The following is a 16,844-nucleotide window of genomic DNA, read 5'->3' as shown; positions in this document are numbered from 1 at the left end:
ATATCACAGACAGAAGGGAGGATTTTGTGTATTTGGGTGGTGATTCCTGCCCTGTTGTTCCCACATGTGTATTGGTGATTTCCCTTTGTCCTGAGAGATAATTGAATTGCTCTTCGGGTGTCTCCAGGGCAGAGAGGAGGAAACCATGATGCATTGTGGGGATGTGTTGTATCCTGAGTGCTACGTGTCTGTCCTGTATCACAGTCCTCCTTCTGGGCCCCTAGGGGCGTGTACACCAGATGGGGACCTGCATAAATACGGGCGGGTAGCCCTCAATAAAGAGTTCAGTTCAGTTCCTGTTTTTCTAACCCTTCAAAACGCAGCCTTGTCTCGTTATTGGAGGGAATTGCTGCATCACGCTGGGGATTGCTATGCTCTGCATATTCCCTGGAGGAGAGATCTTTCCCACACGGTCCTGAATGCTGGAGGTTCATTCAGGGTGGAAGGAAGGCGGCGCGGCTCCAGTTAAGCTACGGCAGTTGTGGAGTCTGCGGTGGTTGTGGTGTCCAGTGCGGTGCTTGTGGTCCTCGGCGCAAGCTACGAAGCGTCCATTAACGGAAGGGGATCCGTTACATTGGTGGCAAGCAGTGGGATGGCTTCCCTAGTGCGAGGAGCAGCATCCTGGGAACACCAAGCAGAGCTGGAATATTGGTAGTCACGTACGGTTTGACGCTATGCTGAAGAGGCGGTTGGCTATCTACGGGCCCCACCTAACAGAGGAACTTGTACCGGAAGTGAGGAGAGAACTGGCGGAGTATCTGTAGCAGGAAGCAGAATATCGGGCAGAGATAGCAAAGTATTCCGCCCCAGCAAAAGCGTGAGTTACAGGCGGCCGAAGGTGTCGTCCTTCCCCCCCCCCCCCCCAGCGGCAGTGTGTACCCCAGGGGGCCGAAGGTGTCGTCCTTCCCCCCCCCCCCCCAGCGGCAGTGTGAACCCCAGGGAGCTGAAGGTGTCGTCCTTCCTCCCCAGCGGCAGGGTGTGTTACAGGGAGCTGAAGATGCCCTCCTTCCTCCCCAGCGGCAGTGTGTACCCCAGGGGGCCGAAGATGTTGTCCTTCCCCCCCCCCCCAGCGGCAGTGTGTACCCCAGGGAGCTGAAGGTGTCGTCCTTCCTCCCCAGCGGCAGCCTGTGTTTCAGGGAGAGGAGCGCAGCACCCTCTCTCCCCAGCGGCAGCTTACCCTAACAAGGGGAGACACCAATCGCCCAGACGGCGCAGTTGGGACCGTGGTCTCTGCGCCTGACCTACCGGGATGCTGGACAGCCTGTCCAGATCCCCCACTACCCTCACCAGGACAACAGGAGGAGGGGGTAAATACAAATTCCCCTCCCCAGTTAACTCCTAACGTGGCCTCAGGGTTAACAGAGGTGATGTTAACCCCTACTGACTCCCATGTTCCTCTGGCTACTGAGCCGGACTATGGTCTCAGCACCCCAGCAGAAGAGCTGGCAGCTGGGCAGAGTGCAGTCGGCCTCTGCCCTCCCTCAAGTCCCCACAGCATGTTGCCCCATCACCACAGCAAAATACCCAGGTGCAGTAACTGTTTCTTGTGGGTGGGTCACCCTTGTACCTGTTTGTTGTGGGTGGGCTACTCGGGCATTTGGTTACTGTGGGTTGGTGGATCGACTAACGGAGGCACTGACCGACAGAAGGTCAGGTGCCTGGTTAGTCTTCCCCCCCAAAGGGGAGATGTGTGACAAACTGCCATTTGCCACTGGGCATTATAGAAAACTTATGGCTAGCCTCCTGCCCTACGACTATGGCCGCTGGACATTTACCCTTCAAGAACAGTGTAACAGAACTATGCCGCATGTCTGCACTGTTAATAGGACCGAACGCGGTCAGCGGTGTATACTAAAGATTCTGTGGAACTAAAATCGGATGTGCAAATACACGAACACCGCTGACCCTTACCTTCTTCCATACTGAACTTTCAGCTCCAGAGACTAAGTCTCGTTCGAAGATGGGACTTAGTCGTTTTTCTGCATGAAATTGACCGACCGCACAGCCCAAATCTATGGAACTGTTTTGGGCAGGAAATTGTGCTTTCGGTCGGTCATAAAGGACTTCCACTTAACTTTTGATCCCCTGGAGGGATTTGTGTGATTTTTGGAAGTGTTTATGTTTGATGTATGCTGAGTTTAAATTATGTATTTTTTATGGAGATGGAATGTATGGTTTTAAAGTTACAGTGTATGTTTAAAAACTGTATTTTTACTGTCTGTGATAGTTATGTTAATCCATAATTATATCACAGACAGAAGGGAGGATTTTGTGTATTTGGGTGGTGATTCCTGCCCTGTTGTTCCCACATGTGTATTGGTGATTTCCCTTTGTCCTGAGAGATAATTGAATTGCTCTTCGGGTGTCTCCAGGGCAGAGAGGAGGAAACCATGATGCATTGTGGGGATGTGTTGTATCCTGAGTGCTACGTGTCTGTCCTGTATCACAGTCCTCCTTCTGGGCCCCTAGGGGCGTGTACACCAGATGGGGACCTGCATAAATACGGGCGGGTAGCCCTCAATAAAGAGTTCAGTTCAGTTCCTGTTTTTCTAACCCTTCAAAACGCAGCCTTGTCTCGTTATTGGAGGGAATTGCTGCATCACGCTGGGGATTGCTATGCTCTGCATATTCGCTGGAGGAGAGATCTTTCCCACACGGTCCTGAATGCTGGAGGTTCATTCAGGGTGGAAGGAAGACGGCGCGGCTCCAGTTAAGCTACGGCGGTTGTGGAGTCTGCGGTGGTTGTGGTGTCCAGTGCGGTGCTTGTGGTCCTCGGCGCAAGCTAGGAAGCGTCCATTAACGGAAGGGGATCCGTTACAGTTGAACTTTACACATATTCTCTTGCAGTAATTTAAAAGGCTTTTACAGGAGTACAATATTGATGGCCTAGCCTCAAGTTAGGTCATCATTATTTGATCAGTTGGGGTCTGACTCACAGCACTGCCAACAATCAGCTCTCTGAAGAGGCCACGGAAGCCGACTTGCATTACTTTTCTCATGTGCCCTCACTTCAAAATCCAGATTCAGTTTGGAAAAGGTCTCAACATAGACCGAAAAATTGCATATTTGAATCTGGGATTACCATGTATTTCTTTATGCTTAAAAAGAATGCACTTCTTTGTTATATGAATTATTTTCATTAATTTGGATTTAATAAAATGTTTTTTTCCACTTTGCATTAAAAAAAAAAAGTGTGCCGCAATTTTGTCTAGACAATTTGCGGACTGAAGAGCATTTCGGTGAGCACCTTCCATATTAGATTGATGGGCCATCAATATTGAACTCCTGGAAAACCCTTTCAATAAGCTTCATAGTTATAGTACTAAGATGAGGCACAAAACCTTGATGGTTATATTATACGCAAGGTGCAGCTGTCGCTTAAAGTTGCTAAAATTAAAATAAACAGAATATAACCCTTATTAAGGCTGCTTTCACATGTCGTTATTTTACAGTGTCTTTTGCACTAGTACTTTTTTCCCTTTTTTTTCAATGTTATCTAAAGGTCTGTGGGAAATATGAAACGCAAGACAAACGAGTGTTTTTTTTTTTTTCTACTGGTGTCGTTTTTCATCTTTATGGCTTTTTTTTTTAAACGCTACATGCTGTGGCTCTTGGTATTTTTCAGGTGTGTTTCCATCACCTTCTATATAGAAAAACATGCCATGAAGAAGATGCTAGTGATAAGACAGAGTGGGGGAGATTTATCAAACTGGTGTAATGTAAGCCCATAGCAACCAATCAGAATCCACCTTTCACTTTCCAAAGGAGCTCTAAAAAATTAAAGGTGGAATCTGATTGGTTGCTACGGGCAACTAAGCCAGTTCTACTTTACATCAGTTTTGATAACTGTACCCCAGGGTGTGCAAAAAACACTGTAAAAACTGTGGGTGCCAAAAGAAATGGTTGCACTTATTCTGGTGTTTTTAAACTGCTTAAAAACTTGCTAGAGCCAAAATAATGTGTGTAGGTACTCTAAATGAGTTAATTTCTATATTGGGTCCCTGTCAACTGTACAGGAACCCCACTCTAGGACTGTGTTATTTCACACAAGCCTCCATTTGGAATGGACTTACTGCTGAGTAACTGGTGGATAATTTGGAACGTGCGGTCAAACGCCCTTTCTACAGTGTCCCTTCCACTGACTCTGCACCTCAAGACTAAACTATATAGACCACCCCTTAGGCATCCAGGTATCCATGGCCTCCATCACAGTTCTGAGCTGTTCAACAATGATCTGATCTCTATTAGGGACCCTAAGTTTGAGCTTAACACTGCTCACTGGCTCAATCTAAGCCAAAGTCTCTACTGCCACAGCAGAGTTTAAGGGGTTGTGCCATTTATTATGTAGAGAAAGTTAATACTAGCCACTTGCTAATGTTTTGTTATTATCCATATTGCTTCCTTTGCTGGCCATAATTATTCATACCCCTGGCAAATTTTGACTTAAAGTAACTTTTATTCAACCAGCAAGTTTTTTTTAATGGGAAATGACATAGGTGCCTCCCAAAAGATAATAAGACGATGTACAAAAGGCATTATTGTGGGGAAAAAACACTTCTCAGCTTTTATTTACATTTGAGCAAAAAGTGTCTAGTCCAGAATTATTCATACATAATGACACGGTATACACTTAATTAGATGGGTACGGGAAAATAATTCTAGCCCGAAGTTGCAGGGTTAGAAACAGAAACCAGCTACCCCTAGAATCCCTAGAGGTCTGTTGTGCCCAGGGCGGCCCCCTAATGGTGGAGGTTCCCTGTCCCCGAACCTAGTGCTAACCGGTCCCTAGATATCCCTACATATAAAAAATGCTCCAGGATGAAAAAAGTAAAGAATAAATGGTGCTCTATATGGATAAATGTCACCGTTACTCTCTAAAGATCAAAATCTGACAATCACTAGTAATTCCCAAAATGTAATAGTCACTAGTTATCCCAGACGCGTTTCGCCTAATATTTATTAGGTTCATCAGGGGGTAACATGATTTGTGGTACTTAGCTTTGCGACCAGATATCAAGACCACGATACTTTTTTTGCGCCGATCCCCAAGAGGAAGAAATGGACCTCTTTTGTCCCGCTCAGTGGTGCAGGCGGGAGAGATGGGGGTTTTATCCAGGCAGAAAATCGGGCTTTGTGGGTCCAAGCTTTGGAAATGCATCCGTATGTTTTCCGTATCCGTTCCGTTTTTGCGGAACCATCTATTAAAATTGTTATGCCCAGCCCAATTTTTTCTATTCCGTTTTTCCGTATGGCATATACAGTATACAGTAATTACATAGAACAAATTGGGCTGGGCATAACATTTTCAATAGATGGTTCCGCAAAAAACGGAACTGATACGGAAGACATACGGATGCATTTCCGTATGCATTCCTTTTTTTTTGCGGACCAATTGACTTTAATGAAGCCACGGAACGTGATTTGCGGCCAAATATAGGACGTGTTCTATCTTTGCACGGAACGGAGATACGGAAACGGAATGCATACGGAGTACATTCCGTTTTTTGGCGGACCCATTAAAATGAATTGGTTCCGTATACGGAACGCAAAAAGCGGCCCGCAAAACGAAAAAAAAAACGGTAGTGTGAAAGAGGCCTAAAAGTAACCGAATTATTTTTTTTTTATTCATACTTACCTCCTCCATTTGCTCGCTGCCGCCATCTTGCTTGAAGGTCTTGCACAATATCTCACACAGCCCTGGCATGACAACGTCATTTCGCTGGCGTAGTGACGTCACACGTCACCACACACAGGATTTTGTCCAAGATCTTCCATCAAGATGGCGGCGGCCGGCCCGTTGTGAGAAAATGGAGGAAGTAAGTATTTTAGTTTTTTACTGTATTTCAGGTTAAATCGATTTGCTACCACGAAGCACAAGCAAATTCGGCTTTGTGGCGAATCGAATTTATCCTAAAATTCGGATCAAATTCCACTTTATTGGATTTAATTCGCTAATCTCTACTCTCAGCCAGTATATTTTGATCAAAACTGCACACAGAGGTAACTAGGAGCACCAAACTATATGTGCAGGGTCTGCTCTCCTGAATGTAGATGCCTAATGGCATAGGCAGGTTAACACTCAGTTCACACCTGAGCGTTTTACAGAGCGTTCCTACGCGCTGTAAAACGCACAACAAGGAGAAACCAATGCTTCCCTATGGGAATGGTTCTCACCTGGGCGTTTTACAGCGCGTACGATCGCGCTGTAAAACGCCCGACGCTCAAACAAGTACTTGAGCTTCTTTGGGGCGTTTTGTCGCGCGTTCCCGTACATAGACTTTCGGGAACGCGTGACAATGTGTGTTCGCTTGTCTCTGTATGCGCGATTTGTAAACGCCCGTACAATCGCGCATACAGAGCGCTCCTTTCAGAACGCTCAGGTGTGAACCCAGTGTTAGAGTAGGACCTGCCTGACTGAGACCACCTTGGCACTGGTAGGCGGGCACAGATGTGTATTGATCAAAATATATTGGCTGAGAGTCTCAGAATTTATCATATCAGAATGAGGGCTTAGTCCATATATAATATTTGCATCTATTGTATTAGTACATTATTTTATGTGATTTTTCTTTTATAAATGTAGCCATGAACATTGGCAGATTCATTTATTACATCGTGCAAAATGTTTTTTTTTTATCTTTTTCTGTGATTTTTATTTAGTCTGGATTCATCTTTCCATCGCATTATACACTGCTTGTTTCCATGGTTACGGCCACTCTGCAATAAATCAGCGGTGGCCGTGCTTGCATACTATAGGAAAAAGCGCAGGCCTCTCTGGTGGCCAGAACCGTCGGAGTGCACATAGGCTGGAGCTTTTTCTGTAGCGTGCAAGCACGGCTACCACTGATGGATTGCAATGTGGTTGTAGTCATGGAAACAAACAGTGTATAATGTGATGGAAAAATGAATCCATCCAGCAAAGGAGGCAATATGGATAATAACAATACATTAGTCAGTACTGTGTATTAACTTTCTCTACATAATAAATGTTATTTGCTGAAGTGACACAACCCCTAGGTTGATGACACAGCCCATACTGTGCCAACAGGAGCTGTATAAAGCACCGACCACACTCCTTCACAACCAGATCAAAGCAGCTGTACCATTCCCCTCCGGAACTCTTTCAGACACACCAAGCGACCTACTACATAGCTTCTCAGTAGACCTCCTGGCCTCCAGCCCACCTCCAATTTTTCGGTGGGCAAGCTTCTCCAGCCTTGTTCAATTTCTCCCGATAAATAAGCCTTTAACTGCCTTCAGCTAACCACTAACTCCCAGGTGGAAAGCCCTTCGGCATAATTGTCTAAGAGGCCAAAGCAGTTCAGTTTGAACTGTATGTATACCATCCATAACATCTGCCAATGTTGCCAAACATCTTCCTTCTATCCCGTCCTCTCTGCTCCTCCCAAAAGCATAGTGGCACAGCACATTGGCATGACCGCACTCTTCCTAGGTATTTGGTGGTATTTATATTTCGCCCTTCAACTGACAGCCATCAGCAGTATTTCATGGTGGCACCGCAGGGCATCATGACCTGCCATTTGGAGAACCTGCAAAATAAAAGCAAGAGATATACAAATATGTACAAAGCAGAAACAAATAAACTACTGTGCACGCTATGAAAACTAGTCCTATCCCTAGTGCAGAATGCTTTAGATTTATCAACCACAGAGCCTGTTAATAAATCTGTAGGTGAAAGACAGCAGCAGGATGGACCTAGGATTGTTTTATGCCACTTTTCTAATCAAAGTGCAGATGATGACTCTGAAGTATCACCAACTTTCTCCAATAAATTTGTATGTTTTTTTTTTTTTTTTTTTTTAAAGTGCCACAGAGTGATGTATGACCCAAACCCTATGTTTTTAATATATTTAGGACAGCACTGTGTACTTAGGGATACTGTAAGCAGTATAAAAGCCTGTAAATTTGTGACTTTATTTTTAGGCCAGATGGATTAATGTACCAGATGTTCAGAAGTCAATACCTTTCTTTCTCCATTTACCAAAGTACGTACATATCCTTACAAATATTATGTCTCTGAATATCCATTTATCTGGACCACTCTTATTAATATTCCTTTTCTCAATAGGTTTTGTACAGTTCCTGCAGTACTACTATCAAAGTGGTTGTCTGTACAGATTACGTGCTCTTGGGGAGAGGCATAACATGGATCTGACTGTGGGTATGTCAAAGCCATATATTTATCTGGAAGAATTTTATTAATGTCCCCTCCTGGAACCTGTTATAATTGATATACTGACTTGCTCAAAGTAAATTTTACCTAAGAGTAACTCATAAGTTGTATCCTTTAAAAGTACCCATTGATCTAGGCCTAAGGGCATTATCCTCGTGATCCCCCTAGTATTCACCCTTTAACCCCTATTCAGGGATCTGGCGTTCACCGCAAGGCCCACCAGGCCACTAAGTCTTGGAATTGTACTGTTGTAATTGTCAACTGAAACACTGTGGTCAAAGACATCGTTGTGAAGCACCAAGGGCTCAGGCAAAACTCTTAGTCTGTAAACAAGCAGAGGTCAGAACAGGCAGAGTTTGTGCAATTCCATAAGACTAATCTGAGGTCAGGGCAGGCAGCAAAGGGTCAGTATGGTAAACAGACTAAGACCAGGAAAGGCAGCAGAGTATCAAAGTCAGTTAACAGGTAGAAATTCAGTGCAGGGACAGACAATCTGAATAGCACACCTTCATTGGTAAACAAGAACAGTAAGCACATGGAAAGAAGTGAGGGGGCAGTCCACAATTTACAGCAAAAGCTGATTAACAATTAGAATCAGCCATGCAACAGCACACAGAGCATGGAGAGGAGGGGAGTGGTGGTGAAGGCTAAAATGGAAGTAGTAGTAGTCCAGGGAATAAAGTTCATAATAGATGTAGTGGGGCAGCTATGGACACGGTCCTGAATTCTCAAGTTATAAAGAAAAAGGGGGTAATTTGGGGTCCGCCTTTTCTGAATATCCTCTTAATATGGAATTAAATCTGTGTCCTGTATTTTATATTACTTCTCTTTTCCATATAATCATTTTACATAAATGAGAGGAAAGCGGCCACAGTAATTCTCCTAACTGCTTTCCCTAACTTCATCGGCACGACATCCTTGGTTTTCCCCATTGACTGAATACAAGTGAGGTTGTGTCCAGACACACAGGCTGTATAGTCCCTTCTCTCTGTGATCTGTGACACTCTTGGTATAGAACATTAGGCAATACGTTTTTAAATTTTTGCACCAAAACCATATGCACCAAAACATCTCACTGTGATTAACAGTTTAAATTCTGCTTCTATGATTTACCTGTTTCAGAGGGGTTTCAGTCATGGATGTGGAGGGGATTGACCTTTCTGTTACCATTCCTCTTCTTTGGCCAAGTAAGTCTCTGCACAGCAGTAAATCGATATGATAACCACTGTAGTATTTTACATGAAAAGTGTACACTCTCTATGTCACGAATCTCCAAGATGTGATTTCATGGCTGTCATCTAGTAGGCATACAGGACATGGCAGTAGTGGAAAGTTAGGCTAAGAGCTTAAAGAGGACCTTTCACCATAATAAAACCTCTAAACTACCTATACAGACATGTAGAGCGGCGCCCAGGGATCCCCCTGCACTTACTGTTATCCCCGGGCGCCGCTCCGTTCTCCGGTTATAGCCTTCGGTATCTTCATAGTTAGGCTCCACCCAGGGGAACCTGCCGGCGTATCTTTCTCCTATGCTGTAGCGCTGGCCAATCGCAGCGCTCAGCTCATAGCCTGAGAGTTTTTTTTTCTCTCAGGCTATGAGCTGAGCGCTGCGATTGGCCAACGCTACAGCATGGAAGAATGAGACGCCGGCAGGTTCCCCTGGGTGGAGCCTAACTATGAAGATACCGGAGGCTATAACCGGAAAACGGAGCGGTGCCTGGGGATAACAGTAAGTGCAGGGGGATCCCTGGGCGCCGCTCTACGCGTCTGTATAGTTAGTTTAGAGGTTTTATTATGGTGAAAGGTCCTCTTTAAATATACAGTTGCATTACAGCTCTATTAGGGCCTGCACTGTAAAAGTGCATGAGGTCTCAACTTTCATATGCCTCTGTACTAATCTGAGGGGGGAAAAAACATAATTGCATGTTTCATAGGATGCCATGTGTATGAGGTATTTCCCCTAGAAGCTTTGCATAAAACATGTTTGCCTGCATTATTAGATGTATATCAATTGCCAAAACTGACCCATTCACACATGTTGAGACACTTTAACGATCAATATTTACAAATGGTCCAGAGGATCAATGGTTGTCTCTTAATTACATGTGCTACAAGTAATCACATCCTAAAAATGTAACGTTTTAGGATGTAATTACTTGTAGCACATGTAATTAAGAGACAACCATTGATCCTATGGACCATTTGTAAATATTGATAATTATTAGATGTGACTCAATTGTCTTCAGTCTGCTCTGGCAAGGCATTTGGAAGGTGCAGTAGATTGCCCAAGTTGAAACATTTTGAGTATACACAGTGTGTGCAGAGTATGATTGCTGAAGTATCTCTCCCCCCCCCCCCCCACGAGGGGTTTAAAAAGTATTCAGCGGGCCCTGTAGCAGATCTTAAATTAGGTTGGCTCTCCACCATAATCCTCTTTAGCAGCAAGTGAGATCAGGACAGAAAAAGCATATGATTATTTTGGTCTCCTCTTTGTATTTTCCTTATTTCTCCCGTTTCCTTTTCACACTCTCCTTCCATCTCCAATTTATCACTAACTACCATTTTTTAACAGAGCCAGCTCCTAGACTTCTGGGTCCTGTGGCAGCTGTTATGTCTGCTACCTTATGTCCAGGCATGGGATTCAGCAAGTTCCCTCCAGTTCTCCAGATCCGGTTGTTAAAATTACAACTGGATCGGAGAACCGTGTTACCATCTGAGTCCCGATCTGGTGCTCTGGCGGCGGGAGGGCAGCTGGAGATGTTCACTTCCTTTGCTTCGTGCCCCGCTGATAGTTTAGCTCCTTAGTTGGGTGTTATGTTTGTGTAGTGTATGTATGTGTATCATGTATATGGTGTATTTGTGTGTTGCATATATATGGTGTATATATATGTAAACATGTGTCGTGACGCTGTGTGTCCGCCGTTGAGTAGGGAACCTGTTGAAAATTTGAATCCTACCCCTGTTTGTCCCATATACTGAGGCTCTAAATTTATATTCGTACAAAAAAAAATTGATGGGGATAATGGTAATTTTGGCAACCAGCACAGCCTTGTATGTCTGTCTTTTTATTACAGTTCTGGCAGCTCTATAATGCTATCACCCTGTTCCAACTAGCCAGGCATCCAGAGTGCAAGCAATGGCAGGTAAGGAGCCCCATGTCTACTTCTCCTCAGAACAGCAGTCCTCTGCTGCTTCTGTATCTACATGCCTTTTATCAGTGAAAACATCTTGTAAGTATGACACAAGGCACTTTTTCAAGTAGTTTCCAGTTTCCATGTGTAATGGAATGGGAGATTGGTCATCTGTAGGGATGAGTGAACCCGAACTTTACAGGTTCGGCTTTCGGCCAGTGGAGGAATCCCGTTATGGATTCTGTTATAATGAAACATAACAAAATTCTATGATGGAATGCAAAACAGAAGCCTTTGACCTGTTAGGGACATATGACGTACCGATACGGCATGATGTCCGGGTACTTAAGGACACATGACGTACCGGTACGTCATGTGTAGTTCCAATCACTGCCGCAGGGCGGGAGGTGATCGGAACCCGGTGCCTGCTGAAATCAATTAGCAGGCACCGTGGGACAATGCCCAGGGGGGTCCTGTGACCCCTCCCCATGTCGGCGATCGCAGCAAACCGCAGGTCAATTCAGACCTGCGGTTTGCTGCGTTTCCGGGTTATTCGGGTCTCTGATGACCCGATAACCTGGAAAGGACGGTGATCGGTGGTGTGATACACCACCAATCACCATCAGGCACTGTAGTCTGTAGGGACAGGTAGGTATAGGCGATTTCGGCAGGGATTGTGAGGGGGGAATTTTTTAATTTTTTTTTCTAAAGCACTTTTAGCACCTTGATCGGGTGTCTGGGGTCCACAGCACTTAGCTGTGTGACCCTAGACCCCCCCCCAGGGGTGCTGCAACTTGCCTCCCCCACACACTTTTTTTTTGTTTTTCTTTATTTTTTTAGCTGTAGGGCAAAGTTCACGAACACCCGTGCCCCCACACACACGCACACTGAATAAAGATTTACAGACACGCACGCACACACACACACACACGCACACTCCCCTATGGCCCGCCGGATGTTCTCGGCCGAGGAGGCATACGCCCAGCTTGCCTCCAAGTCCGAGATCCTCAGTGAGGACGAGGATGACCCCACTTTCCTGTTGTCATCCGCGTCCTCATCATCTAGCGATGATGATGAGCCCCCAAGGCGGCGGAGACGCCGCCAGGCGGATCAAGGGGACCTCCATGCCAGGGACTCTGTGGCCCATGCTAGTACGAGCAGCTCTGGGGCTCGTACTAGTTTTCCGGCTTACCGAATCAGTCCACCTGAGCCCCCTGCCGGTGAACTTGTCTGGTGTACCCCAGAGCATTTTGAGCCTGCGATTCCTGATTTTGTTGTCCAACCAGGAATCCAGATTTCCACAGTGGACTTCACTGAATACGACTACTTTTTTTCAGTGACCACTTTGTAAATCTGATGGTGTAGCAAACGAACTTGTACGCCCAACAGTTTGTTGCTCAACACCCGGGCTCCCTTTTGGCTAGGGCCGGTGGCTGGACTCCGGTCAGTGCAGCCGAGATGAGGACATTTTGGGGCCTCATGCTGCATATGGGCCTAGTCAAAAAACCTAGTGTCAGGCAGTACTGGAGTGGGGACGTCCTCTACCAGACCCCACTCTACAGTATGGCCATGACACGTACCCGTTTTGAGGCCATCCGGAAATGCCTGCATTATGCAGATAATGCAGCATGTCCCCCCCCCAAGGTGATCCTGCCTATCACCGCCTGTACAAAATCAGGCCGGTCATCGATCACTTTGGGGCCAAATTTGTGCAGGCCTATGTACCTGGAAGGGAGGTCGCGGTTGAGTCTCTCATTGCTTTCAAGGGGAGACTCCTTTTCCGCCAGTATGTTCCCTCTAAGCGGGCGAGGTATGGCGTGAAGCTGTACAAACTTTGTGAGAGTACCTCAGGGTACAATTACAAGTTTCGTGTGTACGAGGGGCGAGATTCCCATATTCAACCCCCCAGAATGTCCCCCCACTCTGGGTGTTAACGGGAAACTTGTGTGGGACCTTATGCACCCACTGCTAGATAAGGGTTACCACCTGTACGTGGATAACTTTTATACTAGTATCCCCTTGTTCCCTTTTTTTTTAAATGATATTGAGTAAAACTAAAAAGTAGACATATTAGGTACCGCCGCGTCTGTAAGAATCTCCTCTATAAAAATACCCCATGACCTAACCCCCCAGATTAACACGGTCAAGAAAAAAAAAAGAAACGTGCAAAAAAAGGTATTTTTTGTCACCTTACATAACAAAAAGTGTAATAGCAAGCGATCAAAAAGTCATATAGCCCCCAAAATAGTGCCAATAAAACGTCCCCTCATCCCGCAAAAAATGAGCCCCTACCTAAGATAATCGGCCAAAAACCAAAAAAAATTATGACTCAGACTATGGAGATACTAAAATGTTTTTTTTTTGGTTTATAAAAGGATAATATAGTGTAAAACCTAAATAAATGTAAAAAAGTTGACATATTATGTATCGCCGCGTCCGTAAGAATCTGCTCTATAAAAATACCCCATGACCTAACCCCCCAGATTAACACTGTCCAAAAAAAAAATATTTAAAACTGTGCCAAAACAGCTATTTTTGGCACATTTTCCATTTTAATCAATTGTTTCCGGTAACAAAGCAAGGGTTAACAGCCAAACAAAACTTTATATTTATTGCCCTGATTCTGCAGTTTACAGAAATGCCCCATATGTGGTCGTAAACTGCTGTATGACCAAACGGCAGGGCGCAAAAGGAAAGGAACGACATATGGTTTCTGGAAGGCAGATTTTGATGGCCTTTTTTTTTTTTTACATCATGTCATATTTGAAGAACCACTGATGCACCCCTAGAGTAGAAACTCCATAAAAGTGACCCCATCTAAGAAACTACACCCCTCAAGGTATGCAAAGCTGATTTTACAAACTTTATTAACCCGTTAGGTGTTCCTCAACAGTTCATGGCAAATGGATATGAAATTTCAGTATTTCTATTTTTGGTAACCTTACCTCACAAAAATGTAATATAGAGCAACTAAAAATCATATGTACCCTTAAAATAGTCCCAACAAAACTGCCACCTTATCCCATAGTTTCCAAAATGGGGTCACTTTTAGGGAGTTTCTACTGTAGGGGGGCATCAGGGGAGCTTCAAATGGGACATGGCATCTAAAAACCAGTCCATCAAAATCTGCCTTCCAAAAACCACACGGCGCTCCTTTCCCTCTACGCCCTGCCGTGTGGCCGTACAGTAGTGTACGACAACATATGGGGTGTTTCTGTTAGCCGCAGAGTCAGGGCAATAAATATAGAGTTTAGTTTGGCTGTTAACCCTTTCTTAGTGGAAAAAATGGATTAAAATGGAAAATTTGGCAAAAAATTGAAATTCAGAAATTTCATCTTCATTTGCCGATAACTCTTGTGGAGCACCTAAAGGGTTAATGATGTTTGTAAAATCAGTTTTGAATACCTTGAGGGTTGCATTTTGGGGTGGTTTCTATTATGTAAGCCTCACAAAGTGACTTCAGACCAGAACTGGTCCCTAAAAATAAGGTTTTTGAAAATTTTCAAGATTTGCTTCTAAACTTCTAAGCTTTGAAATGTCCCCAAAAACTAAAATGGCATTCCCAAAATGATCCAAACATGAAGTAGACATATCATACTGTTATGCAGGACTTCGTTTTTTATCCTGCATAACGGAAACCAGACGGATGCGTTATGCTTGGCCATAGACTTGTATTATGAGGGATCACACCGGAATGCTTCTTAAAGGCTTCCGTTTTGAATTCCGTCTTAGAATTATGTTATAACAGAATCCATAATGGGACTCTTCCACTGCCCGAACGCCGAACTTGTAAAGTTTGGGTTCACTCATTCCTATCCTAGTTATCTGGCTTTGAAACTCAGATTGTCAAAAACCATTCTGTGTTTACTCCGCTCTGCTGTTGCTTTTAGGGTGTCTTCAAATGTGTCTGAAATTTCTGGGACTGAAAATCTATTCCCTTCATGGAAGTGAATGGGGCTTCTTCATTTCAAATAAATGGAATTCATTTTCAGTTGCAGAAATTTCTGCTGCGTGTGAAGGCATGACTAGTGTACAGATATAGTTCTAAACCAATGAGTTAGGCTTTTTTGACATTTGCGGCACAGCCTTCCTGCAGGAATGCCGGGAATTGGCCGCACAAAAAACGTTGCGTGCAATGGTTTTACTTTTCGGCCATATCCTGGCATATTTGCCGAGTAGTGGCTGGATCTCTGCCGAACCCCTTTATAGTTAATGAGACCACTGGCATTCCGGCAATGCCAGGTCTGGAGAACTCCGGCAAGCTTTTCTCTGCTGGAACAGCCTGCTGGAATGCTGAGCCGCAAATGTGAAACAGTATAGAGTACACAGAAAATAAAATTTTGCATACAAATATCGAGCATGTACTGTATACATGTAGGAGATTTTAAATTGTTGACTCTCAATCTTAACTTAACAAAACAGAGAACAATGGAAAACTCCTCCATAAGATATCGTGGAAGATTTATCACAACTGGCGTAAAGTAGAACTGGCTTAGTTGACCATAGCAACCAATCCGATTCCACCTTTAATTTTTTCAGAGTTCCTCTGCAAAATGAAAGGATTCATCTGATTGGTTGCTATGGGCAACTAAGCCAGTTTTCCTTTTTTACCAATTTGATAAATCTCCCCCATCAAGTCTCTTAATATGTGTTGTGATCCTGATATAACTTATTTTCAGGTTATTATGTGTGGAGTGCCATTCCTTGTCCACTTCATGGGAAATTTCTTCACCACTCTTCGAGTTGTCCAACAAAAATTTCAAAAACAAACAGAAGAGAAAAACGACTAATGCCAATTTCCCAGCACAGGCATCGTGGAACCCTTGACTGAACCCTCACTTTTATTCAGCCTAATAGGCTTTACATGAAACAGAAAAGATGACCTGGAAAGTGGCAGTGGTTAAATGCGCCTTGAGAGTCTTCATACACCGCAAGGGTTCTGTTGAGCACAAACTTGTCATTGGTTCCTTGCTTGTATGTAATAACATTGGTTATATGCAGTCCTGCAGAGATTACGGTTGTCAGCCTTTATAGTGCAGGGTATTAAAATAAAGAGCAAGACCATGTTTAAGGGGAATGGAACAATACTGTCTTTAGAGTAAATGTCTAGCTTGTTTTCTTTAAGCTGGCCAGTTCAGGTTTTGTTCATTGACCTGTATATGTTCACCATTACTGATCTGCAATAAACTCCTTTGAGAAATGATTTGGTTTTACCTTTTGTTTTACAGAGATGGAAAAAATGAGATTGGTTACAACTGGTCCATGGGCTATGTCTGGTGTTACAACTCTCTTCACCCTCTGTTGCATCCTATTCCAGTGAATGGAGATGAGCTACAATACCAGACACGGCCAAGGAGACAAGTCTGGCACAGTTTCCAGAAAAAAAATAAAATCCTTTTTTCCCTGACTCCTGGACAACCCTTTCAGTGTTGCCAAGCAGGGCAACAAAGGAGCAGATATGTTAAAATCCAACATGCCTAATTCTTGTTCATCCTGGCAGAAGACATTAGAATTAGCTA

At 44.3% G+C, this 16,844-nt stretch overlaps 1 protein-coding gene across 1 annotated transcript in view; it reads left to right on the top strand.

The window, feature by feature from the left end:
- Positions 1–16,528, top strand: part of TMEM120A (transmembrane protein 120A) — a 58,918-nt gene extending 42,390 nt beyond the window's left edge. The window contains exons 8-12 of the mRNA XM_040424717.1: positions 7,945–8,006; positions 8,090–8,182; positions 9,317–9,381; positions 11,269–11,337; positions 16,005–16,528. Coding sequence (XP_040280651.1) covers positions 7,945–8,006; positions 8,090–8,182; positions 9,317–9,381; positions 11,269–11,337; positions 16,005–16,115 — 400 coding nt within the window. The 3' untranslated portion in view covers positions 16,116–16,528. The remainder of the gene's footprint in view (positions 1–7,944; positions 8,007–8,089; positions 8,183–9,316; positions 9,382–11,268; positions 11,338–16,004) is intronic.
- Positions 16,529–16,844: the final 316 nt, after the last annotated feature.

Source organism: Bufo bufo, chromosome 3 (genome assembly GCF_905171765.1).
Source record: "Bufo bufo chromosome 3, aBufBuf1.1, whole genome shotgun sequence".
NCBI classification, from domain to species: Eukaryota; Metazoa; Chordata; class Amphibia; order Anura; family Bufonidae; genus Bufo; species Bufo bufo.
This window is presented reverse-complemented; position numbering and strand designations above follow the sequence as displayed.